Source organism: Emys orbicularis, chromosome 1, assembly GCF_028017835.1.
Source record: "Emys orbicularis isolate rEmyOrb1 chromosome 1, rEmyOrb1.hap1, whole genome shotgun sequence".
NCBI classification, from domain to species: Eukaryota; Metazoa; Chordata; order Testudines; family Emydidae; genus Emys; species Emys orbicularis.
In genome coordinates this window covers 110,906,435-110,933,486 of record NC_088683.1, presented here as the reverse complement: position 1 = coordinate 110,933,486, position 27,052 = coordinate 110,906,435, and the positions used below count along the sequence as shown (strand labels likewise).

At 44.0% G+C, this 27,052-nt stretch overlaps 1 protein-coding gene across 1 annotated transcript in view; it reads right to left on the bottom strand.

The window, feature by feature from the left end:
• Positions 1–1,489: 1,489 nt before the first annotated feature.
• The window catches only part of FAM180A (family with sequence similarity 180 member A), a 38,015-nt gene continuing 12,452 nt past the window's right edge, over positions 1,490–27,052 (bottom strand). Inside the window, exons 2-3 of the mRNA XM_065399554.1 lie at positions 2,859–2,962; positions 1,490–1,834 (exon numbers count right to left, since the gene is read on the bottom strand). Coding sequence (XP_065255626.1) covers positions 1,490–1,834; positions 2,859–2,962 — 449 coding nt within the window. The remainder of the gene's footprint in view (positions 1,835–2,858; positions 2,963–27,052) is intronic.

The window sequence follows — 27,052 nt, the reverse complement described above, 5'->3', positions numbered from 1 at the left end:
TCCCCACAATAAGAAACTTGCAGGCGATTTCTGCTCTTTTTGTATGGCCTGAGTGATGCAAAAGGAGCAGCGTGGGGCTCAGAGTCTGGCCCTTAAAATCCAAACTATTTCCCTTGCCGGTTTTGGTTTGGGCCTGTCTCTATTTATACACTTTAGACAATGAAGTAAAGTGGATGATTAAAGAGAGAAAGACTGAGTGTAGTGTGTGAGAGTCAGTGAGAGAGAGCACAGGTGCAAATATTAAAGGGGAAACAGCTTTTCAGAAGTGCTCAGATACTATAGTGAGACATGCTAAAAATATCAGACATAGGTAGATAAACAGTATTAGTATAACCTGTTTTAAATCTTAGGACATTGTCACTAGAACAGGTTGAACTGTTCATTGCAAATAATTTATCTGATGAATACCTTTCGTCTGTCCATGAATTATCCATAAAAAAGTGTTGATTTTTTACACCCTTCACAAAGTTCAGGGATGTTCTGAACCAGGAGACTGGTTCAGCGACTTTGAGTTATAGGGACAAGCTGAAAAATGTGTAATTGTTGAATTAATGTAGGCTCTGATCCTGCAGTTGACTCCACATGGACAGAGAGTTGCAGGCTCAGAGCCATGTGCAAATAATGGAAGGACCTTTATAGACTGGCTGTGAGAGCTCTTCTGGGGAGAATGCACACACAAATAACTATGTGTCCTTCCACAAACAAACATTCTTGTGAATAAAAACTGGCTCAACCCAATGTATGTGAACAAGAGATTAAAATAGGTTGCCAATACTTGGGAAGCGAGTCAGCCAGTTTGATTTATAAGAATATTGATGATTTTACTCTTGCCATAGCCTCCAAGCTCTAATTGCCATGACTCTTCTTCATTTTATAGTGGGCCTGTATCTCTCTCTCTCTCTTTACATCCCATTAGGTGGCAGAAAAACTACTATCTTTTTTTCTAGCCAGGAAGGTAGCATTTCCCAGCACATTCTCCTTCTGAGTTTGCTTTGCAAACTAGTTACCAGAGCATACTTCCCTTCACCCCCAAGACAGATCAAGCCCAAATCATCCCAGACATAAAGCCATTAACTTTGTTGATATTACACCAGGGATGGACTTGTTTAATGCAACTTCAAAATATTTACTACTTTCCAAAACAGGAAACGGGTTTCTAAAACTTCCCCCCAAACTTGTCAGATGAACGTGCCCTTCCTTCATCCTTTGGGAATAACTTTAAATATGTATATATAATATAAATATTCCCTTCTACCTCAGTAATAAAACATTCTTCTTTGCCCACATGAGAATGGATGCCAGGGACTGAAGCAGACAAGATGTTTTTCCTGTTTAACGTGTTTCTATAACAGGATCCCACTAGGGGGAGCTAGAGAATAAAGAATCCTTATCTACGCGCAGACTTAAATTGTTTACAGAATAAAGTGGTGGACGTGCTATGTGTCCCCTTCTCAGCAGAGCTTGTTGCATTCTTGGTGTATAAACTCCTTCAATGCAATGGCTTTTTGCTGTATGAGAACATCAAGTCCTGCTTCAGGGCCTTGTAGAGACTGATGAAGGATTCAGCCCAAGAGTCTTTCTGGTGCATCCGAGATCGAGCTGCCCTGTAGGCTGTGTAGACCATGGTCAACACTGTCCTTTCAAAATCTTCTTTCTTTAGGACCCTCGGGTAGTCAGACAGCCTGGCACTCAGCCGACGAATCTCTGTGATGCTCTTGGGGATAATGTCATTGCAGACAGTGTCAAATTCTTTGGCCTTCCTCAGCGAAGCCAGCTCCTCGTCTTTTATGGAGATCCTCAGACTTCTGTCAATTTCAATCTCAGCTAAAAGAAACTGGTACAAAATCAGAACACAGAAAGCTATTTATCCTCTGAGAGTCTATATATAGAGTAAACATTAATTTAGAGCTTGTTCTTATTTCTTTTCTTTGGTAAAATGCAAGCAAAGAACTAAGCCAGGGTAGAGTAAAAAGACACTGTTCAAGTTGCCCTCTAAAAATTCCACCACTGCACCTTAATTCCTGCCCTTCCAGTTCTGGGCCCACTACACTGCGTTACCAACACACATTAATACTGGCCTATGATACCTTTCCTTTTATAGTTCAGGATCTTTTCTAGTCATGATGAACTGTGGCAGATCATGCAGTGGCTTTGTAATCTATACTAGGGTCAAAGCACCAGAATCATTTTCAAATGTGTACTGAACAGAGGATTTGAGCCTGCTCTGTACAGATGAAATAGTCATGCTGTCCTGGGAGGTTTGTTTTTCCTTTTGATTCCTTGGCACTGCCAGGCATGGTGCTGTGCTGCTAAGCATTGATTCATTTGGCACTGATGCTTTGGATCAAGGAATCAAAATGGCACTATATGGTTACCGGTTAGGGGGCAGAGAATGGGGTATGTTCAGTGGGGGCATTGGTTCTGGATCTTGCCTTCCCTGTTGGTCCGACAGAAGTCACATCTATTGAACTCCAGGTGCCAATGTCAGGTTTACCCGTGGGCTGAGGGGACATAATTTCTTGGAAAGTTTTGTTTGTTTGTTTTAAATCAGGAGTTCACTTTGAATTGAGGGTTTCTCAAATTTAGGTATATTTTATTTTGTTGAATGTACATGTACCTAGAATCTGAAATAGAGATATTTTATACTTTTAAAAGTATATACATCTCCAATCCCTCTCTGTTTGGTACCAACAGTGGGCTACTAACCGTAAGGGACAGCACAGTGGTCAGCAATTCAGGTTTGAGGCTGGGGCAGAGCTCAGAGATAGGGTGAAATGGGGAGGCTGTGATGAATGGGAAACAATGACACTATTCCGGTATAGAGACTGAAGGGTGCCCATTGCCCTGACATACTGAACCTCAAAAAGCATGTTCACATCATCCAGCGAGTTCTGCAGCACCGGGCTCACGGGGGCAGATGACGACCATCTCTTAAGCCGCTGAGCATCTGGGAAAAGCATGGCTGGAAAAAAAATCAACAAGAAGAGAGATTTAAATGAGTGGCACGCACTAAGGGAGCCAAGGACATTTCAGTATCAGCTTTAACCAATGCACAGTCTATTGCAGAAAATATATTATAGGGAACAATCTTGCACTGGGCAAGGAAATTGACTACTTGGGTTGTAAGCTTTTATTTAGAGTATAAGCTCGTTGGGGTAGAGGCCATCTTGTTGTTCTGTGTCTGTACGGTGCCTACCACAATGGGGTCCAGAGTCCAAGACTGGAGCTCCTAAGCACTACCACAATACAAATAAAAATAATATGACCTAGACATTTTCTCTCTGATTCAGGACCAGAAAGGAGCCTCAGTTTGGGAATCTAATACTGTCACAGGGAAAGGACATGTCACCCTGTTAGGAGCCACATATAGTCAGGAAGTCACTCAACCCTTGTTGTATTGCTCAGACTCCACCTATGATAACTGTAAGGGTGGGTCACACAGTTTCCTTGCAGGCTACAGCTGAGTCTGTTGGGGTGCTGATAAACAGTGTGGTCAGCACTCACTCCTCTGCAGGCCAGAGAGTCATGTTTTTGATATATCCAGGCTTGAAAGGACTGGATTGCTATTCATAGAATCATAGAATATCAGGGTTGGAAGGGACCTCAGGAGGTCATCTAGTCCAGCCCCCTGCTCAAAGCAGGACCAACCCCAACTAAATCTCCAAATGGCCCCCTCAAAGATTGAACTCACAACCCTGGGTTTAGCAGGCCAATGCTCAAACCACTGAGCTATCCCTCCCCCTATATTGGGAAGTGTTGATGTCACTGTACACACACAACTGACAAAAATATTTCCATCAACAGCAATCAAAATGTACAGACAGACAAAGTTAGAAAAATGCTGCTTTGAGAACTTATTCCAGTTTGATTTCAGGATATTTACATTGTATATTTTGACAGATGATCTTAACAATTTGTGTTTTAAACGTTACAAAGCTTTAACTTTTTGAATCTCCATTTCTGTCATGTATTATTTTCTGATTCCCCCTGTTGTCTGACCCCTCCGCTCCCTGGTGGTAAAGTCCCGCAAATGTAAAGATGTAAAATCAAGAAAAAAAAATAAAAATGCTTAAAACCTATAATTTCTCACAATTGTGAACATTAAATCAATATATTACTTTTAAAATAAATGTTTAAAAATAAACATCGATATTATCTGTCAACATTATAAAAAAATAAAAATTGAATTCTTCCAAGCCTAGATATATCTAATATGAACTTATCCATGGATAAGTCTGCTTAGTAATTAAAACTTTAATCACTGGGTCATTAAAATGTTAATGGCCGAGCAGCTGGCAGAGATCCAGTCAAAATAATGAAGATTCATTTATAACTTTTTAAGCATCCTTTCCAAGGAAACTGCCCCATGCATAGAAACATCTATACAGGTGTGAAATTTTGTATTCTTAAGTTTTCCCTATGTTGTGGAACAGGTGACCGGAGAATCTTAAGACATTGCTGTAAGGCTTGGTCTACACTAAACCTCCAAATCGAACTAAGGTACGCAACTTCAGCTACGTGAATAATGTAGCTGAAGTTCGAAGTACCTTAGTTCGAACTTACCTCGGTCCACACGCGGCAGGCAGGCTCCCCCGTCGACTCCGCGGTACTCCTCTCGTCTAGCTGGAGTACCGCAGTCGACGGCGAGCGCTTCCTGGTTCGACTTATCGCGTCCAGACAAGACGCGATAAGTCGAACCCAGAACTTCGATTGCCAGCCGCCGAACTAGCGGCTGGGTGAAGACATACCCTAATACTTAAAAACACAGCTATTTTTATTTGAATGAATGGATGGATGGATGTTTTATCTTTTAGTTTCCAAGTTTCCAGGGGAAAACAAAATCTTCTCCTAGTCTGTTATAACCATATATATTTTCAGATGAATCACTATCTGCAATTCAAAGTTAGAGGAGGATAGAAAATAGATTGAAATTCTGGACAGATCGATATCTATAGCAGTGGTCTCCAAAGTGGGGTGCGCAAGAGGATCCTTCGGGGTGCGCGGCAGGAGGAGCGCTGCCGGAGCAGCGCCGCTTTATTTTTTTTCCCCTCCCTCGGCAGTTTGGCCGGGAGTCCGAGCGGCTTTTTTTTTTGCTTCGTCAGTTCAGCCGGGAGCAGGGGGTGCGCGATCGAAAATGTTTGGAGACCACTGATCAATAGAATCACTTCCATGTCTCTGTAATAGTGCCTTATATCTATAATTATCTCCCAGACACTATACAAATTATGAATCTATAGACATCACTTATCCCCCAAAGAAATGCAACAGCTATTTAACATTGACACTGTACAACAGCTTTTGATAAAGGAAATGAAGGACGATATTGGCAGCTGAAAGTGCACAGGGAGAATTTAGGTGGGCAGATTATTACATTGGAATCTAGCTAAGAATGAAAAATACCTTTATTTTAAAACTCATCCAGAAGACATCAATTCCATGAGCAAGGCCCTCTCGATGTTAGGAAATTGCACAGTGCTGACCTAAGGTATGTCTACACTTTGAACTGGGGGTGTAATTCTCAGCTTGGGGAGACATACCCACCCTAGCTCTGATCCAGCGAGCACTCTAAAAATAGAGTGTAGCTGCAGGGGTGGGGGCAGCAGGAGGAACTAGCTGCCCTGAGGCTAGCCCCTCCCACCTGTGTCATGGTGGCTACATTCTATCTTTAAGCATGCTAGCTTGATCAGAGCTAGCATGGGTATATCTCCTCAAGCTGGAATTATCACCCCCAGTTTGAAGTGTAGACACACCCTTAGAAAAGTGCCTGTTACTGAATTACTAGCTGCACTTCCTGATGTTTTCCTATCCAATAACTGACCAGGATGACATTGCTTAGTAGGCTGTGAGATTTGACAGGGCCAAGGCCTGAACATGATACATACAAGCCCCTTGTTTGCAAATGTATTTAGAGAATACAAACCCCTCTATATGGGCCAGGTTTGCATTAACCCTCTGAACTGTTCACCTGGCCCCAAATACAGATATTCAACATTTGCTACAGTTCTTAGAAACTTTTTTCTATCTTCATAAACTTTGTGTTCCTTTTTTGCATTTTTATTTTTTCTTGCTCAGCATTTTAATTCAATCCCTAACCACCCTCATCTTCCAACACACACACACACACACACACACACACACACACACTTACTTTAAATTCTCTTAACCCCAGTGATTTACATTTCCTCCAGGGCTTGTGTATACATTTGCAGAAAGCGATTTCTGATTTTATTTACTCAGTGTTTATGAGCTTGTAAATTTAGCACAAAAATCAAGATGGGGAAAGATTTGCAGCCAGCCAGTCACAAGGAAGTCTGAATTTAATTATTATAAACTCATCTAAAAACTTTTCTGCTGACTTGACTTCCTCCTACACTTACAGCTTTGGCATGAATTACCTGTGCAATATCAAAGAATAGCACAGGACAATTTGTCTGACTTATCATATCTTTTCCAGTTTTTGCCCCAAAGGAGTTTCCTGTAGTATTACTAGGTATTTACATCATAGTAATCTGTATAATTTTATGATGATAATGCAGCTGATTCACATCATCCACAAAAATTGTGACGGTCTGAAGGAAGGGGATTTCTGATCAATGCTGTCATAGAATGCCTGATCCAAGAATCATTTAGTCAATGGAGACATTCTTATTGACTCCCCCCTCCTTCCCAATTTATATTATAGTGCCTAGAGACTACAGCCAAGATCTGGGCCCCATTGTGCTAGGCCCTATGCAAAACATAATAAGAGATAGTCCCTATCCTGAAAAACCTACAATTTAAATAGACAAGACAGACAAAGGGGTAGGGGGTATGACAGACCAACATAAGAGATTCCCAGATCACTTTTCCAACAGTGTATCTTGGCCAACATTCCCCTTCTCACCAAATGCAGGCTCTCATGTCCTAGGGTATCGGTGTGGGTGTGCGCGTGCAAGGTCTTAGATATTAGAGATGGAAGTGCTTTATTTGGTCACCCAGTTCATCCCGCACAAGACTGTTTCATACAGAACATTTCCTAGTGCTTTATCTCATCTACTTCTAAAAAGACACAAGAGATGGAATTGCCACTACTTCCCTCTGAGAACTATCCCACAAACTTTGATGAAGGCTGCTTCTGCATTAGCCTACTTGGTAACCGCACTGCCAACTTGTAACTCATGGTGGGTCACCGTTGCTTAGATATTTAAATATACCACTGAGAGTTAAGCTTGCAATAGTTTCTCTTTTAGTCATAGACTTTTATATTCAAAAAGTTTTCTTAAAGACTGTTTTCTTATTTCTAAAGTAGCCACGCTGGAGTGTCCTGTATTTAATTAGTATTGTGATAAGTATTTTTTTCCCTTTTCCAAAATTCCATTTTGGTTCACTTAAGAACTGGCCCGAACTGACAGATACTTTGTTTCTCTTTCAAGTCCAGACTGCTGCTTGCCTTGTTTGCATCCCAGTAGTGACTTGAACACACAATAAGTATTGAGCAAATCACACAAATACAAAAATCATTCTTTTACTACCATTGTGAATCTTATACATTTATTTCCCTTTCCTTCAGATAAGAAATCATACAAAACCATATGACTGACAGCGGTGAGCACTATGCCAATGTATGTTTATTGCAGGGAGAACATAATACTGTTTCCAGTCTTCAGGGCTGCAAAATAAGAATCTAATCCAAATGGGATCAAGACTCAGTGGTAGTTTTTCCCATTCACTTCAATAGGCTTTGGATTATAAAACCCCATGGACATTGACCCAATGGGAGTCATTCTTTTGACCTCAGTGGGTTCTGGATCAGACCCTATCTCTCCGATATGGTGAAACAAGAAGGAAATATTTTATAGATAGCTGTAATAGATAGACATTATCCAAGAGCAGACTGGTTTCTGAAGTTTCCTCTCATACCAACTAATATAGAGAAATGTTATGTTATTTTTAATCTCAGTTTGATAATGTGCTTGAAACCAATGCATTTTATAAAGTCTCTTTTGGCAGTGCTGTCGTGTCCTTCCCCAAGACACACACTGAAAAGCAGGAAGATCTTTTACACTCTGAATAGTCTCAGTTGTTCACTTCACTAAAAATTAAATAATAAGAAAAAAAACATGAAGTGCCAAAATCAGCCCTTATTTGTGATAGCCTCTACTGGAGTAGAAAAGTCTCTAGGGTGGAAATTTATGGCCATGCGAGGTTACCACAAGCTCACTCTCTCAGAGGGGCTATGGTGAGCCAGTGAGCACTTTGACAACTGCCACAGTAGGGAGTACCCAACAGAAACAGAACTGTTTTCCCAGTCATAAACCCAAAGGAGGCCAGAAGGAGAAACACCACATGCTCCCCTTGGAGGTGATTCTCCATTAGAACACAGTGTTTTTTGCTGTTACATGAGGAGGATGCGTGCAACATCATAAATCAACTTGAGTAGAACTGGTCCAAAGTTGTGACAACCTTCCATGCCTCTCTGTTCTCCCCCTCTAACTCAGTGGAGCAGTAACGGTTCTGCCTAAATCCTTGTTGGATTATCCAAGGAGATAAAATTCCAGGCAGCACGTTAGCATTAGAGTTTGGTTAGATAAAGCAGCTTTCCTACTGCCATTGTCCTAAAGCTGTAACTCTCTACATGTTTCTCAAGGAGGTTTCCTTAGTGCTAACAGCGGAAGATAAATCAGGACTACTTCTAAAGTCACTGATGAACAGGGGTGGCTGATGCAAAATATATGTCTGCTTAGCCTCAAGACACCCCACATTCCATGCACACACCTGAGCTAGAGTATTATCTCTGATTGTCCATCCATGTCCCCATGTGATCCCAATGGTAACAATGGACTACCCTAGTTTCCCTCCTGTAGTCCCCACTAGGAATGTTGTACTTTGGCTCTACCTCTTGGCCTCCTTGAACCTGTAGCATGGATTGCCAGAACCTCACAAACAGATGTGCCCAGCAGTGGCCAAAAGAGAGTACACAGAGGTGGGCAGAGCTGGTCAGGGTTTGGGTGGAAGCTGGATGGAGTCCCCCAGGCATTAGTTTGCAGTCCTTCAAAATCTAGGGCCAGCCCTGTTAATGGGAAAGGGCATACCTGGTCACAGGTGCCTGATGAGTTCTTCCATGTTTTATTATTTGCTTGAAGTTGTGGCTTTTTGCTGTTTCTGGCTGTCACACAGTATACAGGGCCATAAATAGAGGCCCATATCCTGGGCCTTGTTCTGTCTGCTTACTGCTCTGGTAGTGCAAGACATGTGGAAAGCTGACTTAACTGGCTATTGGGATCATGGAATCTCCAGGTGGCACAGAGTGTAGCTGTCTCTACACCAACCCTCCACCAACCCCAGGGCAGGGGGTGTGCCAGGGCATAGCCTTAGCACTGCTGCTGCAGCTCTGGGTCACCAACAGCCATAATGGCTCCTTGGGAGCTGTTGCTCCTGGGTGCATATTCTAGCAGCCTGGAGGGCTGCTGTAACTTGCAATGAGGACTGTCAGTCCTAGGATTTGGGGAAAAGGGGCACAAAAGTAGCTTAGAGACACCTTTGCCCTCCTCCCCTTGGGTTCTGTGCTGACTGCAGCTCAGCCAATCCTGAGGATGAGCTGAGAGAGGTTATTTTATTTCCTAGAACAGAGTTTCATTGTAAATCAGCATCTTTTTAATTTCAGGTAATCCCAAGCACTTGATAAAGCAAATGAATTGGATACTGGCAGTGCAGTGACTATGCAGGCAAATGCATTAGCCATCATGCACCCAGTAATAGCTCACAAAGAGCCTGGGATAATAGAACCTATTTGCTTGAGACGATGGCAGGGCAGTTCACTGAAGATATTCTCTAGCTTCTTCAGAAGGGCCATTGGGCAGACATCGGAAAAGTTCACAAGAGAATTTGCTTTAGCCACTCCTCTGAGGTATGTCTAGTAGTTCATCTCACAATTCCCACCCCACTAGTACACTATAGTATTGACATTAGAGATGAGCAGAAATTTTGCTGTGAGACTCAAATCCAGGACATGCTGCTTAATGTTTTTATCTCACTGTCATCTTTGAATATGCCTGCCTTTGGGGTTTTTGAGACAGACCCATAATATTTGATGTTTGGAAGTATTATTTTTTTGTTAGAGGAATAGTCATTGTAGTCCTTTTGTTGAGTTATTCCATTAATAGAATAACACCTGATCAGTCAGACCTGACTACAGGATTATTGCCACCTCAAGGTAACTGTGAAATATCTGCACCTCACAGCCCTGGAATTGCTCAGTCAAGAGTCACTAGATGTTTTGCATCCCTGGGCAACTACCTCGTGTACATCTGTGGCTGAGCTTGCCCCACACCTGGTCGCAGAAGGGCTGCCTCTTGCTGAGTAGAGTGGTGTTGGCCCATGAGGGATGTTCAGCAGGCAGTGAAGGAAGTAATGAAATCCACCAAGCTGATGGTGACTGGATCTGTATTAATAAGAGATGAGCAGACTTGTTTGCAATATTCCCATCCTTCCTTACTTGTTGGCCAGCACTTCCATTAACCCCAGAAGGATGCATGTTCTACAGTCCCACAGGGTGTTTGGAAAGTGAATGCAGAACACATGCAATTGGCTGTCAGGCCAGGACCTGAACTTTGCCTGACCGGCATTGCAATGGAGTGTGGTCAGGCATAGCTTCTTTTTAGTTCTTGCCATTTTGCCTTCTCTATCAAAAATCCCAGGTTAAAAATGATTTAATACTAACCCATCATCGAGAGAAATGGGGAGAGAAACTGCTGGAAGAGGGATAGAAATAAGGCAAAGAAAGAAAAGATCATTTGGATTGAACCATAAAGACAAGAAAACGCAGCATATTACTAAAGACCAGTTTCTACAGCTCTTACATGGAACTGCACTAACTCACACAAGTAACTCCATCAATGACAAGTGCTACACAAAAACCTGTAGCAACTGGCCTTCATGCAGTAAAGCCCCCATTTTGGGGGTATGAAGTCTCCATCCCCTATGAAGGAAAACAATAACTGCAAAAACAAACACAAAAAACCTAAAACAGTAATTAAAAAAAACCAAAAGCAAATAGAATCTGTTGATCTAGCTTTTTATATCAATGCTCACCACCTTAGACTCAGCTCCCAAGAGTTAAAAACACAATTATCTTTTTTTTTGCTCTGTTGGCTAGAGGCAGGCATAGAAGTTTGTTATTCTTTTTATTAATTATTATTATTATTATTATTTTAAATAAGATCCAAAAATGAAGCTGCCATATTGAAAGTCTGATTTTGTAGGTTAGGACACAGGAAATGCATCTGCCATGGGAATGCATGAGAAAAGCAGGCAACTTTCTATGCTGTTTTAAGATAAAGTCTATTTTTAAAGTTGTTTAAAATGAACTATATAATTCTTTAGTTATCTAAGTAATTACTATTGTTTCAGATTACCTTTAATTTGTGTATCATGCATCAAAGAAGAGCCCATTTGCGAAAAGCTGTCTCCTAGCCCAGGTGTTCCTTCCCATTCTATCATCTTAGGCCTCATAGGTCACTAAGCATGTTCTGCAATGGAACCCCTGAGATGTGTTATTGACTGCAAAGAAGATGATCAGAAGATGTGCAGTGTAGAGCAACTTCAGTGTAGAACTGGTTGGAGAGGCAAATCCTTTCCTGTGTGCTAGTGATAACATGGTAGGGCCTATCACTTGGGGAGATTTAAAGGCTTTTTCCATCTGTAGTTTAAATAGAGAGGTATTTCTGGAGATTTTGTTTATATATATAAATAAAGTATTCACATCTATCTGTTCCAGGTGAAATGTTTTGAGCAGGAAAGAGCACACTGGTGTGAGGCAGCTAGAATGCACCTGGAGAAATGTTCACTCACCTGGAAACTATATCAGTCACTCTTTTTCACCTGAGAGAGTCCCAGACACCTCCCAACATGGAAGAATATCCTGTGTCATTCATTCCTCCCCTAGTTATAAAGAGAGGGGTACCCTACTGAAATCTGTTGTGCCCATACATGAGACAGGCCTGTCAAAAGAAGGCTTGTACGGTAGTGAAGTCATGTTGCCTTAGTAAAATTGAAGAGCAGGAAGTCAGTAGAAAGAAACTAAAAGTGAAGGAAAGGAGTGCAGGTTTGCGTGTGGAATATATTATTGTAATATTACTAAGAAGTTGGGGCCTTACTTTGCTAGGCACTGTGCAAATACATAGTAAGAGACAGCAACAGAGGGTCCTGTGGCACCTTTAAGACTAACAGAAGTATTGGAGCATAAGCTTTCGTGGGTGAATGCCCACTTCATCAGATGCCTCATGAAGTGGGCATTCACCCACGAAAGCTTATGCTCCAATACTTCTGTTAGTCTTAAAGATGCCACAGGACCCTCTGTTGCTTTTTACAGATTCAGACTAACACGGCTACCCCTCTGATAGTAAGAGACAGTCTCTGCCACAAAAAATGTACAGTCTAAATAGGGAAAAAGGAAATATTATCCCCATTTCACAGATAGGGAACTAGTCTGAGAACTAGCAGAGAGATCTAGTCACACAATGAATCTCTAACAGAAAGTTGTGGGTGCAATTCCCACTCTATGTCCAAGTCCTTCAATACCATCTTTCCTCTCCATCCTTATTGGGTAGTCCTGGCCAGTAGCAGCCATGAAGCCATCCAATAAAAGAACCTGAAATCTCTCTGCACAGATGAATACATACGGAACTGTACAGTGGTGTAATCTATTTTCATTTCTTGCAGCAAGGAGCAGAGAGGGAGGGAGGGAGGGAGGGAGGGAGATAGTGCAGCTGGATGTTGGTGCTCCTGGGGATGTTACATGCGGGACTTAGTAGAAAGCTCAGCACAAACAAAACAAGGAGGAGGAACGTTCAAACAAACAAGGGAACGGGGACAATAGAAATCAAGAAAACCATACCAACAAAGCCACTGACCCCTACCAGCTCTGAAAAGCAGCATCATTCTGTCCATTTGCTCACTGGAAAGGGCAGGTCCTTAGAAAAAGTTTTTCAAGCTACACCCTTTAACCTTAGCAATTGCAAGTGGCAGACCTCTGGGCCAGAGAGCAGTTAGTTCAAGCCCTATGCTAACAACTATTGGGTTCATATCAACTGCAGCACTTGAGGGCTGTGGTGGACTGTTCATAGGTGACATATAAGATTGTAAGGAAGGATCTAACTTACACGCTTAGTTATATACGGTCATTCACACAGACTTCCTCACTCCGCTGGTGGGTAAGGGAGACAGTAGCTGTGCAACAGTCTCTGATTCACTGACACAGTTGGTGCATTGGCAGAGTTGCTCTGGATGAAGGACTTCCAGTGCAGGTATGGTAAAACTCAGGGCTGTGATGCAATATTATGGTCATTCCAGGACACCTAATGGGGTTGAAGGGGAATGCCCAGCCTGGAAAAGTTATACCCTGGAATCCGCATGGTTCCATGCCCTTTGATGTAACCACTACAACACAGCAGGGCTGGCTCCAGGTACCAGCGAAGGAAGCAGGTGCCTGGGGCGGCCAATAGAAAGGGGCGGCAGTGCATCCGTTGTCGGGGCAGCATGTCCGGATCGGCGGTGGGCGGTGACACTTCAGCGGCAGCTCAATCGGCCCGATCCAGATCGGCGGCAATTCAGCGGCGGGTCCTTCACTCGCTGTCTTGCTCCTCGGCGGCACTTCGGCGGCAGCTCGATTGGGTGGTTCTTTTTTCTTTTTTTTTCACCGCTTGGGGTGGCAAAAAAGCTGGAGCCGGCACTGCACACAGACTTCCTTGTGCGTTGTGCCACCGAAAGCTATTACTGCTCCTTCTGCTCCCTGTATTGCTGGGCAAAACGTTTCCATTCAAAGTTATTTGAATTTTCAATGAATTTACTTCTGCTTTGTTTCTTCCTTTTTGTTATTTCCCTTGAATATTCCAGCAAACACGCTGTGTTAGTGTGTGTGCATGCACACACACGCGCGCGCGCGTGCGCACACACACACACACACACCAGCTCATTTCAATTGTAAATGCTCAAAAATTAATCAAAAGTCAATTCTGAATTGCATAACTAGGCAGGCAACAATTTGGATTTTGAGTCACAAACTGCAATGCTGCATTTGAATATTCCATTTTAAATTTGCACTATTGTTGGTTAGTTCCATCAGATATCCAATCAGGGGACAGAAACAATACCACAGGAATTAGGTAACTAACAAACACAACATTGACTTCAAAAGTTTCCAGTGAAATAAAGCACAATTTTTTTGAACAACAAGGATGATTTACCATTGGAACAAACTACCAAGCGAAGTAGCCAATTCTCCATCTCTTGATGGCTTCAGATCAAGACTGGATGCCTTTCAGGAAGATAAGCATTAGCCAAACAGAAGTATTGGTCTCAATACAAGGGTAGCTGGGTGAAATTCTATGGCTGTGATATACAGGAGGTCAGACTAGATGATCTAATAGTCCCTTCCGGCCTTTAAATCTATGAATTTACCACAGACAATCTGCAGACTAAGAGCTAGATGCTATTACTCACACTGAGTAGTACCTTAATCTATGAGATGTCTCACTGAGATCACCAAGCTATTATTTAATGTAAGAAAGAATAGCAGAACCTGGCTCCAAGAATTATTTGCCAAAGAAATTAGCTTCTTAGAAATAATTTCATGTCATGAATAAATTAAGAAATGTAATAATTTACCCACAAACTATTTGTGAACAGAAATAGAGGCAAAATTCATTTAATAAATAGTTCATTATGAAGTACTCACCCATTACTAGATCCACAGATTGGGTAAGCTGATCTCCAGTAATATCAGGTATCAATACACACAGGTCAAAGCTGGTGAGGGATTTCCTTTACATTGCTGATTTTTTCTCTGATTAGGAAGGACCAGAGTTGTTCCCCCCTCCCTCCCACAGCGCTCTACAAATTCAAATAAATTTGTAGAATGAGAAAACATTAATCCCTCTTTTCTCTCTCCTGCTTTAGGATTTTACTTGTGCTTCAGAAATAGGAAGAGCACAGCTGCCTTTCCAGATGTTAGCTGATCTCCATATGTCTGTGCATCTGCTGCTAGTTTTCTTAATGACATAAAGATGTGCTAGATGGGGAAAGTATAGAAACCAGCCTTGTCCACTGAGCAAGTTGCAGGGATCCTTTAACTGAGGAAATGAATTGTCCCTGGAAACAGAGTCTTTCCAAAGCATCATGTATTTCCCAAGAGTGGGAGCAGAAGACTGATGTAGGTGTGTTTTATGAACTAGAATTGCACAGCTATTTTGCTGCTCAGAAAAATCTGAAGAGTAAGAACCACCTGAAAGTCCTTAACTCAGAGTCAGGGGTGTGAGGTGTGGCCCATTTGAAATAAAAATCAGAATAAGAGAGTTCATTCTATCAAATTTTCATCATAACTTTGCGAATGTCTGGCATGAAAGTGACGTTGATGGGATAACAGACGATGACTGCAAACATATGTAAAATCTCAAACACACTTTGAAGTGTATGCATATTATGGCACACCAGTGGAATTTCACCAGCATTTTCGGTCTTGCCAAAAATGTACTAAAAGCTTGAAAGTTGGATTTGAAATGTATTATTTATAATACAGAAGCCTCAGCCAAGATCAGGAACCCATGTGCCAGATGCTGTGCATGCAAATAGACAGTCCCCGCCCCAAACATCTTACAACCTAAACAGACATGACAGACAAAGGGGAAGAAGTGATAAAATATGTAAGCAGAAGGGGAACTGAAACACAGTGAGATTAAGTCAATGGTTCCCAAACTTTTTCCTTAGGTGACCAACAACTGCATTTATCTTTTTTGCAATCCTCCCAACGTCCAAATTCATGGGGGTTGGCCCAAAATCATCAGCCAGCATCCTTCTCCACCTCTGCCTGCTCCTCATCCCACTGAGGGGGCACTGACCCCACCCTCAGCAGTGCCCTCCCACTGCAACCCTAGTACCCCGCCCGGTACAGAGGGGAGGTTGAAGAGTGAGCCTGCCCCCACTCACTTGCAGCAGTGGTTCCTGTCCCACAGGGCTGGGCCCAGCTCCCTGCTAGGGTCAGCTGGGCCAGCTTTGAATGAGTGACGCTGAGACCTGGCACATGGCACCGCAGTGCTAAGTGGTGGCTGGGCCCAACCTGAGCGGTGCTGCGAACCTGTGTGCCTGGTCGCAATGTCTGGAGCTGGGAGTCAGCCCCACAGGACAGAACCTGCCATTGCGGGCTGAGTGCTGGGCAGGCTGGTTTTCCAATCCCCCTGACCCCAGGTCCTCCCCTCTGCACTGGGCATGCAATCCATCTAGAACCCTTCCCATGACACTCTGTTTGGGAAACACTGGACCAAGTAACATGCTTAAGGTCACATAGAAAGACTGTGGGAGAGCCAGGAACTGAATCCCTCTCTCCTGCGTCTCAGTGGAGTGCCTTAGCCACAAGGCTGTCCTTTCTCCACAATAAATTTCACACTGCTCTGAAGTTGGAATATTCAGATATTTCTGGTTTCATATCCCAATGAGTGAAAGCTGAAGTCTGAAGTAAGACTGGGCTTGCTATTAGGATTTCAAGTGCAGAAAGCCAAGCCAACTCAAACAAGGTGCATTGCTAAAGCCAGCTAGACATTCTGGGATAGATCCTCAGATGAACTAAACAGGCATCGCCTCATTAAAGTCAGCATTGGTGTAGTTTATGTAAAGACACTGCACTACAAATCTCATCATGTTGTGCCATATATGGAGTAACGCAAGGTCACCCAAAGAGCCCTGGCATCCAAGGGGCCATCTCTGTAGCACAGAGAGGAGGAGTTGAGGTTTATGTTCGCTAAGTGTTGTGCTCAACAATATAACCAGAACTTCTCTCAATTATCCATCTATGGGCCCAATCCTAAAAGCTGCTGAGCACCTGCTGCTCCCATTGAAACAAATGAAAACTGTAGGGTCTCAACACCTCTAGTCCCTGACTTCACTCTGCAGGTGCCATCTCACATTCTCTCAGCCTGAGTGGATTTTGCCGCCTTTGTCGATGTGTATTCGATTCAGCGATAGGCATCCCCTTTCTCCAGTCACTCCTCCCTTGGAGTTTGTTGATCTGAACTTGTAAAATGGATTTTGACTTCTAGAAAAATGACCCAAGTAAATATTTAGGCCAAAATGATAATGGCATGATGTCATAAAATTAGGAAGAGCAAATTCAGGAGACTGCTCCTTCCATGTGAGGCAGACTCTGGGGCGTTACGGATTGAGTGCAGCCCTGATATCCACCCACCCTCTAGGGGTTATTAGAGCTGGGGAAGTTGTACAATGGCTGAAGAAAGCCTTGAATAAAATAGCTTGGATTTAAAAGAACATATTGTTCCTCTTTAGGGGGAAAAGACTTTGATTAATGTTATTTATCCTTTCATTAATGATAACTGCCTAGATCCTTCCAGCTGAAATGTGCTTCCTTAGAGGATTGTTTTTCCATCATCTCATATGCTCACTAAATTGTTTACGTAGGGCTGCTCATGAACACTGGATTATTACTTAGATTGTAAACCCTTCGGAGCAGGGACCATCATTTTGTCCTGTGTTTATACAGCATTTAGCACAAGGGAGTCTGGTCCATGACTGGGGCTTCCAGGCACTATCACAATGCAAATAAAGAAATAAAATAACAATGGATACTGATTTGTTATTGTTGAGCTGCTCATGAGCACCAGACTATGCACACTGCTTTAATACTGCATGTCTATATAAGAAGAGTGAGTAGTGCATACCAGTTTGTCAATGAGGGGTTGCTCAGATAGTGATTGGTAGTTTTCTGGATTATTTTTATTATTTGTATTTAGAAAATGATCCTTGAAGTAATTGTTAACATCAACACCACGCGCAAACACACACAAAATGCACTGTATTTTGCAAATAGATTTTAAAAAATGCAAACAGCTCTTTCCAACCAAGATGAGGTTAGAAGAGCTAACACAACACTTTTCTAATTAGAAAAGACCAAAATAATTAGAAAGACCAAAAAAAGAATTTGAAGAACGGATAGCCAAAGACTCCAAAAGAAATAGCAAAAATAATTTTAAATACATCAGAAGCAGAAAGCCTGCTAACAATCAGTGGGGCCACTGGACGATCGAGATGCTAAAGGAGCACTAAAAGACGATAAGGCCATTGCGGAGAAACTAAATGAATTCTTTGCATCGGTCTTCACTGTTGTGGATGTGAGGAAGATTCCCAAACCTGAGCCATCCTTTTTGGGTGACAGATCTGAGGAACTGCCCCAAATTGAGGTGTCATTAGAGGAAGTTTTGGAACAAATTGATAAACTCAACAGTAATAAGTCTCCAGGACCAGATGGTATTCACCCAAGAGTTCTGAAGGAACTCAAATGTGAAATTGCAGGACTACTAACTGTCATCTGTAACCTATCATTTAAATCAGCTCTGTACCAAATGACTGGAGGATAGCTAATGTGATGCCAATTTTTAAAAAGGGCTCCAGAGGTGACCCTGGCAACTACAGGCCAGTAAGCCTCACTTCAGTACCGGGCAAATTGGTTGAAACTATCGTAAAGAACAAAATTGTCACACATAGATGAACATAATTTGTTGAGAAATAGTCAACATGGTTTTTGTAAAGGGAAATCATGCCTCACCAATCTACTAGAATTCTTTGAGGGGGTCAACAAGCATGTGGACAAAGGAGATCCAGTGGATATAGTGTATTTAGATTTTCAGAAAGTCTTTGACGAGTTCCCTCACCAAAGGCTCTTAAGCAAAATTAGCAGTCATGGGATAAGAGGGAAGGTTCTCTCATGGATCAGTAACTGGTTAAAAGATAGGAAACAAAGGGTAGGAATAAATTATCAGTTTTCAGAATGGAGAGAGGTAAATAGTGGTGTCCCCCAAGGACCTGTACTGGGTCCAGTCCCATTTAATATATTCATAAATGATCTGGAAAAAGGGGTAAACAGTGAGGTGGCAAAATTTGCAGATGATACAAAACTACTCAATATAGTTAAGTCCCAGGCAGACTGTGAAGAGCTACAAAAGGATCTCACAAAACTGGGTGACTGGACAACAAAATGGCAGATGAAATTTAATGTTGATAAATGCATATTGGAAATGCACATTGGAAAACATAATCCTAACTATACATATACAATGATGGGGTCTAAATTAGCTGTTACCACTCAAGAAAGAGATCTTGGAGTCACTGTGAATAGTTCTCTGAAATCATCCACTCAATGTGCAGCAGCAGTCAAAAAAGTGAACAGAATGTTGGGAATCATCAAGAAAGGGATAGATAATAAGACAGAAAATATCATATTGCCTCTATATAAATCCATGGTATGCCCACACCTTGAATATTGCGTGCAGATGTGTTCGTCCCATCTCAAAAAAGATATATTGGAATTGGAAAAGGTTCAGAAAAGGGCAACAAAAATAATTAGGGGTATAGAACGGCTTCTGTATGAGGAGAGATTAATAAGACTGGGACTTTTCAGCTTGGAAAAGAGGTGACTAAGGGGGGATATGCCACCCCTCCTTAAGAGGTCTATAAAATCATGAGTGGTAGGAAGTGTTATTTACTCCTTCTCATAATACAAGAACAAGGGGCCACCAAATGAAATTAATAGGTAGCAGGTTTAAAACAAACACAAGAAAGTATTTTTTTCACGCAATGCACTGTCAACCTCTGGAACTCCTTGCCAGAGGGTGTTGTGAAGGCCAATACTATAACGGGGTTTAAAAGGGAGCTAGATAGATTACTGGAAGATAGGTCCATTAATGGCTATTAGCCAGGATGGGCTGGAATGGTGTCCCTAGCTTCTGTTTGCCAGAAGCTGGGATTGGGTGACAGGGCACGGATCACTTGATGATAACCTGTCTGTTCATTCCCTTTGGGGCACCTGTCAGAGGACAGGATACTGGGCTTAATGGACCTTTGGTCTGACCCAGTATGGCTGTTCTTATGTTCTAACTCACTGTTAGTGCTGCAAAAGTCCAATCAGCTGCATTGATTTGCAAAGACTTGAGTGGAGAGACACTTGCTTGTGTGGCAGACTCCATTTTTGCCAACACACTAATGACCTCTTAGCAACACCCACTTACAGTCTCGCCTTCCTGCATGGGAGATGCAACACCCTATGGCCTAACAAAGATAAGCAGCCTAGTCAACATGCCCTACTAACAACTGACACATTTTCCTTTCTAGACCCCTAGTGCCACATGCCATGATCCTCTCCTCAATGGCCAACTACTCCCTCCAAGTACGTTACGTGGGCTACTGAAGACCGCCTCATTCCACACACATTATACTTTGCTCAGGGTTCTGCAAAACCCAGCCTGGCCCTGTGCAGCTGAGCTGGTTTTGAGCAGAGACAGAATAATGCATGAGTGAGAGCGGACAGATAGATGAGAGAGAGTGGGGAGTAGTTTTTGTGTTAGTTAGATCATGCAGAAGTGAGCTTCAAACACTTCCAGGAAGTAGGTCTCTGTTGTTCACTGATCTGAGTAGGTTTGATGGAGGACAACTGACAGTTCTGCAGTTCACTCATCTAAACCAGGGGCATGGCCACTGAGACTCCCTTTGACAGGGTGCAGCGTGCCCTCTGTTCCACATTGGGCTAGCTCTGCTGATCTGTATAGAAGCAGGGCCATGACATTATTACCCATTTCCTGTCCTCTCTGGATTTCCATAGTCCTTTTGCTACCTGAGCACAAGCACCATTTGTACCCAACCTCTCCACGGGGGGGCATGGGCAAAGAAAAATCTTGTGCCCTTTTCTCTCCCCTTTCATTTCTGTGCAGACAGAGCCTTAAACTTTCCAGTCCAAGGAGAGGCTATACTAACTCAGTCCCCTGTAACTCGTGGTTCTGTTTGTTTATAAACTTGGTAGGGAGAAAAAAAACCCTTTGTGTTTTAATAATTACTGGACTTTCTGGCTCCCAGAACTTTCTGCCAACTTGGCATGCAGGTCTGGAGAAGCAGAAGTTCCCGCAATTATGAGAAATGTACGGTTCCAGTTATGGCATGATGTCCTAAACATCGATATTGCAATTTTAAAAAGTAATGAGTAACTGGAAATGGTGTTTGTCCAGTGCCAAACCACGGACAATGGCAATAAATAGTACAGTTACATATATTAACATTAATTTTCTATTTTAGCTGGTTGTTAGACCAGGGGTCGGCAACCTTTCAGAAGTGGTGTGCCGAGTCTTCATTTATTCACTCTAATTTAAGGTTTCGAGTGCCAGTAATACATTTTAACGTTTTTAGAAGGTCTCTTTCTATAAGTCTAAAATATATAACGAAGCTATTGTTGTATGTAAAGTAAATAAGGTTTTTAAAATGTTTAAGAAGCTTCATTTAAAATTAAATTAAAATGCAGAGCCCGTCGGATCGGTGGCCAGGACCTGGGCAGTGTGAGTGCCACTGAAAATCAGCTCACATGCCGCCTTTGGCACAGGTGCCATAGGTTGCCTACCCCTGTTTGAGACACAAACAATACCCACAGGAATACAAACTGCATTTCATGAAGAAAAATTCAAGAAAACAACTATTTTTCTTCTCTCCAGGGGTAGGAATAAACAGTGTTGTGCAACATCTACCAGCATGGCCAACACAAGGGGATGAACGGGGTACTTCCAGATCTAAGAGCCTAAGGCTAGGTCTACACTACCCACCTGAATCGGCGGGTAGAAATCGACCTCTCGGGGATCGAATTATCGCGTCTCGTCGGGACGCGACAATCGATCCCCAAATCGACGCTCTTACTCCACCAGCGGAGGTGGGAGTAAGCGCCGTCGACGGGAAGCCACGGAGGTCGATTTTGCCGCCGTCCTTACAGCGGGGTAAGTCGGCTCCGATACGTTGAATTCAGCTACGCTATTCGCGTAGCTGAATTTGTGTATCTTAAATCGACCCCCCCCCCCGTAGTGAAGACCTGCCCTAAGACCTCTTAAGCTAAAGAAGCAGGCTCCCATGGGAAGGAACAGGGTGCAGCTGTAACAGACCAACATCCTCGGTAGATTAGGCTCAAAGGGGAACACCTAACACACTGACCAGTGGGTTACAATTGCCATAAAGTTGTGTATGCTTTAATCGTTCCCGCCATCCATACTTATCACATTCTTTGTTTCTCCTTCTATCTTCTACTTTTCCCTCCCCTTTTATTTTCATGCATTATCCTCTGTCCTCTCACCTGCTCCGTTTTCTTTTTGCCTCCAGCCCCTCCTCTAGTCTTTCTGTGTGTCTATCTTCTGCCTTTTCCCCAACTCCCCTTGCCCAGCCTGTCCATTTTATAGAGAGGTATGTGGTTTCCCACCCCCCCTCTGGCTCATATAAGCACTGCCAGTTTGGAAAGATAATATCCGTTTCCAAAACAATGGAGAAACCAGGGAACTGGTCCATGCTATCCTAAAGCCCCAAAAATAGACCACACCACTCTAACCCATGTCTCACCCATGCAGGCAGATTTCCAGGTCAAAGTCAGTGCAGCTTTACAAGTTCATAGCTATGCAAATACTTTGTGTCATCATGTAATCCCAGCATTCTACTCCTCAAGTATTATGAGGGTGTGGGCAATATATGTGCCACCACAGTGCAGCTTTGGGTATCTGGCCTGGAAATGCATCTTCCTGCCACTTGAACTCCCCAGGGAATCCAACCTGAGTCTCCAGCCTAGCAAGCATGCCCTGTCCCTTCAGGAACTTTCTTTTTCCTCACCCAGCTTTTTTTTTGGGGGGGGGGGGGTGGAGGGGAGGGGAACAGCCAACATGACTCCTCCAAGTGGAGATGCTTGTGCAATGTTGAGTCACTGTGGCTGGTGACCTAAATCACTGTGGCTGGTGAAGAATTTCAAAACAATGAAAGGAACGAGTGCTGATCTCAAGGGAGTTGGTGAGCTGCCAACTGTAGCCAGCAAATTGGGCCGAGAAATGCCCCAGCATACGCTTTAATGAAAGAAAGAACCCTCTGTGGGAACGAAAGTGAGCAATTGTTCTTATTTTAGTCGACTTTTTTCTTTTTCACACATTCATCCAGGTCCCAATTCCAATACTGAACTCCCACCATCACCACCACACTGATGATGAGACAATAGCAACCGGGCTATCATTACAGCACTAACTCTCATCGGAACCTCTGAGGGGATAAAAGCTGCTCCTTCTTAAAGGTTAAGCCACTTAATGGGTTAGTAAGCCCATGTTATGTAACAGACTGAGGCTGGTTCAAGGGACCATGTCTCAGCTCCAGCAGATACACAACCGCCAGAAAGGCAGAATACCCACGGGGAGGATCTCTCCAAGGAACAGCTGTCATACCAATATATAAGTACAAAGTATGATTAGTTATTATTACCTCAGAATGGTGGGAAGGGGAAATGGATGGAGAAAGGTGGGTGGAAAGTGTGCCCAATGCTCCTGCCTTTCCTTTTGATGGGAGGAGGAAACCTGTATGGAAGTTTATCATTTTGGACTTTGGCCTGTGCCCCTCTCCACAAAGCAGGTCTGCAGGTAACTCTGGTCTGTATACTCAGTGCTGAGTGGGAAAACATTCCTTCCTTTATTCTGTGATTCCATGGAACAATTCTTCCTTTCCCTACTACCTTCTGATACCCATATACCCTACACATATGGCATTCAAAAGTGCTAATGCCACTTCTGATCAAGACACCTTTAGCAAATTCCCAGCAATTCCTCATGCATGTGCTGGAAGTCTTTGATCATTCTTGCCTACTATGGGACATGGAGTAACAGATAATGGGTTAAATCTTGGCTTTATTGAAATCAATGGCAAAAGTCCCATTCACTTCAGTGAGGCTGGGTTTGCACTCAGTAAATGGAACTTTAAACAAGAAATTAGACTGATCCACAAATTTCAGACCCAGACCAAAACACTCCTAAAGTTTGTGTGTGAAGCTCCAGGGTTTTAGTGCTGGCCTGTCTCTAGCAGCGGTGTCCCATCTATGTATACCAGGCTGATGGTTATTATCTGAGGCCTGGTCTACACTAGGAGGTTATGTTGAATTTAGCAGCGTTAAATCGAATTAACCCTGCACCCGTCCATACAACAAAGCTATTTAGTTTGACATAGAGGTCTCTTAAATTCGATTTCTGTACTCCTCCCCAACGAGGGGAGTAGCGCTAAATTCGACATGGCCATGTCGAATTAGGGTAGGTGTGGATGGAAATCGACGCTAATAGCTCCGGGAGCTATCCCACAGTGCACCACTCTGTTGACGCTCTGGACAGCAGTCCAAGCTCGGATGCTCTGACCAGCCACACAGGAAAAGCCCCGGGAAAATTTGAATTCCTTTTCCTGTCTGGGCAGTTTGAATCTCATTTCCTGTTTAGACATCGTGGCGAGCTCAGCAGCACTGGCAACGATGCAGAGCTCTCCAGCAGAGGTGACCATGCAATCGCAGAATAGAAAGAGGGCCCCAGCATGGACTGATCGGGAAGTCTTGGATCTGATCGCTGTGTGGGGTGATGAGTCCATGCTTTCGGAGCTGCGCTCGAAAAGACGGAACGCAAAGATCTACGAGAAGATCTCAAAAGCCATGACGGAGAGAGGATACAGCCGGGATGCAACGCAGTGCCACGTGAAAATCAAGGAGCTGAGACAAGGCTACCAGAAGACCAAAGAGGCAAACGGACGCTCTGGATCCCAGCCCCAGACATGCCGTTTCTACGAGGCACTGCATTCCATTCTAGGTGCAGCCGCCACCACTACCCCACCACTGACCGTGGACTCTGAGGATGGGATTTTGTCGAGGGCCGCTTCCTCGGAGATGTTAGCGGATGGGGAAGATGAGGAAGGAGATGAGGAGGATGAGGCAGTCGACAGCGCTTACAACGCTGATTTCCCCGACAGCCAGGATCTGTTCATCACCCTCACAGAGATCCCCTACCAACCCTCCCCAGGCGTTAACCCGGACACAGAATCAGGGGAAGGACCAGTCGGTAAGTGTTTAAAACATGTAAACATTTATTTTGAACAGAACAGGAATATTAACAATATTAACAATGGGTTTTTCATGATTGGTTTGCCCTAGGCGCTTCACGTTTTAGTCCTTGGCAGTGCAACTACTGCAAAAGAATCAAACAATGTCCGGTTTATGATGATTAGTTTGCCCTAGGCGCTCTACTTTTTAGTCCTTGCCAGTGCAGCTACTGGAAAAGAAGGTCTATATGTCCGGGGATAGAGCTAAAATCCTCATGGGACATCTCCACGAAGCTCTCCTGGAGGTAATTGGAAAGCCTTTGCATGAGGTTCCTGGGGAGAGCGGCCTTATTGGGTCCTCCGTGGTAGGAAACTTTTCCACGCCAGGCTATCATCAAGTACTCCGGGATCATTGCCTTGCAGAGCATGGCGGCATACAGCCCTGGTTTTTGCTGGCTTTCACGCAGCATGCGGTCTTTCTCTGTCCCAGAAATCCTCAGCAGAGTGATGTCGCTCATGGTGACCTGCTTTGAATTAGGGGAATGTTACTGTTGGGACTGCTTGCCTGTTCCTTTACAGAACTGTAACCGGCGGTTTATAGCCAGGCGGTGGAGGCGGGAGAGGGGCAGCATACAGGGATCTTTCCCGGGGACAGCCGCGAGGGGGTGGGACAGGGGCAGAGTTCATGCTTGCCGGATTGCCAGCAGCAGGAACTGGCCAACGCTAGGAGCATTGCTTTGAACGTGAAAGGAGGGCACTGCTATCATTTAAGTTTTAAGCAGCCAAAAGTCTACGGCTTACCATGTCAGCCTGCTACCCAAATTCCGCTGTCCTGCCCCGCTTGTCTGATCTCCAGTGCAAGACCCCAGGCACTGAATGCGAAGGCCGAAAATTCGACCTTGTCCTGAGTGCGCATGTGATAGGTGCTGTGCATGGTCTTCTTCACAGAGAAAGACGATGTTCATTGTTCACAAAAAATTATCTTTGTGAGGAATTCACTCCCTTTTTCCCATCCCACAGCTACGACTGTCTCCCGACCTACCCTGGCATCCCCCTCCCAGAGGCTGGCGCAGATTAGGCGTAGAAAGAAAAGGACACGGGACGACATGTTCTCAGAACATATGGGCTACTCCCGAGCCGAGGCGGCCCAGCAGACCCAGTGGAGGGAGAACATGTCCCAAATCCATCGATCACACATTGAACGGGAGGAGAGGTGGCGTCAGGAAGATCAGCAGGCGACTCAAACGCTGCTTGGACTAATGAGGGAGGAAACAGACACGCTCCGGCGCCTTGTGGCTGTTCTGCAGGACCGGAGGCAGGAGGACAGAGCCCCCTCTGCATTCTATCTCTAACCGCCCTCCCCCGCCACAAAGTCCCATACCCCCCTCACCCAAAGTCCCAAGAAGGAGGGGCGGCAGGGGCCGTGAAAACTGTCACTCCACCCCTGCAGACTGCTCGAGTACCAGAAGGCTCTCATTCCCCAAAATTTGATAAGTCCTTTCCTTCCCGCCTCACCCAAGCCCCCGTCCCAGTTTCATCCCCTAACTGTGTAGTTGCTAATAAAAAATACGTTTCTGTTAATTACTGTTTCCATCATGTTCTTTTACAGGAGAGTGTGTTTGAAGGGTGGAAGGGGGTTGGTAATTGGAGAGGACAGTCACCTTTACCAGGGTACAGACACGGGGGCAGGTTCAACAGCAGGTCACACACACATTGCAGTCACTAGGCACCCTGTTCAGTCTGGGAGGTGGTTTTCATGTTCTGTGTGGGGGTGGGCTATGTGACTTTGTGGCGGGGGAGGGCGGTTAGAGATCTTATGCAGCGGTCCTTATCCTGGATCACAGAGCCACGCAGCAGTGGATCTGTAACCGTCCTCCCCCGCCACAAAGTCACATAGCTCCCACACACAGAGTCCCAAAAAGGAGGGGTGGCAGGCTCCGTTGAAACAACCAGTCCAGCACTGTGGACTGCTCTAGGAGCAGGAGCCTGTCATTCCTCGAGTTTATAATCGTTCTTTCCATCACTACGCCCGCTCCCCACCACAGTCTGCGTCCCAGTTTCAACCCTTTACCGCGAAACCCGTAATAAAGACAGGTGTTCATTAACAAAGTTCCATGTATTTTATTTTTAAACGTGTGTTGGAAGGGGGGGGACGGGGTGAACGGGGTATGTA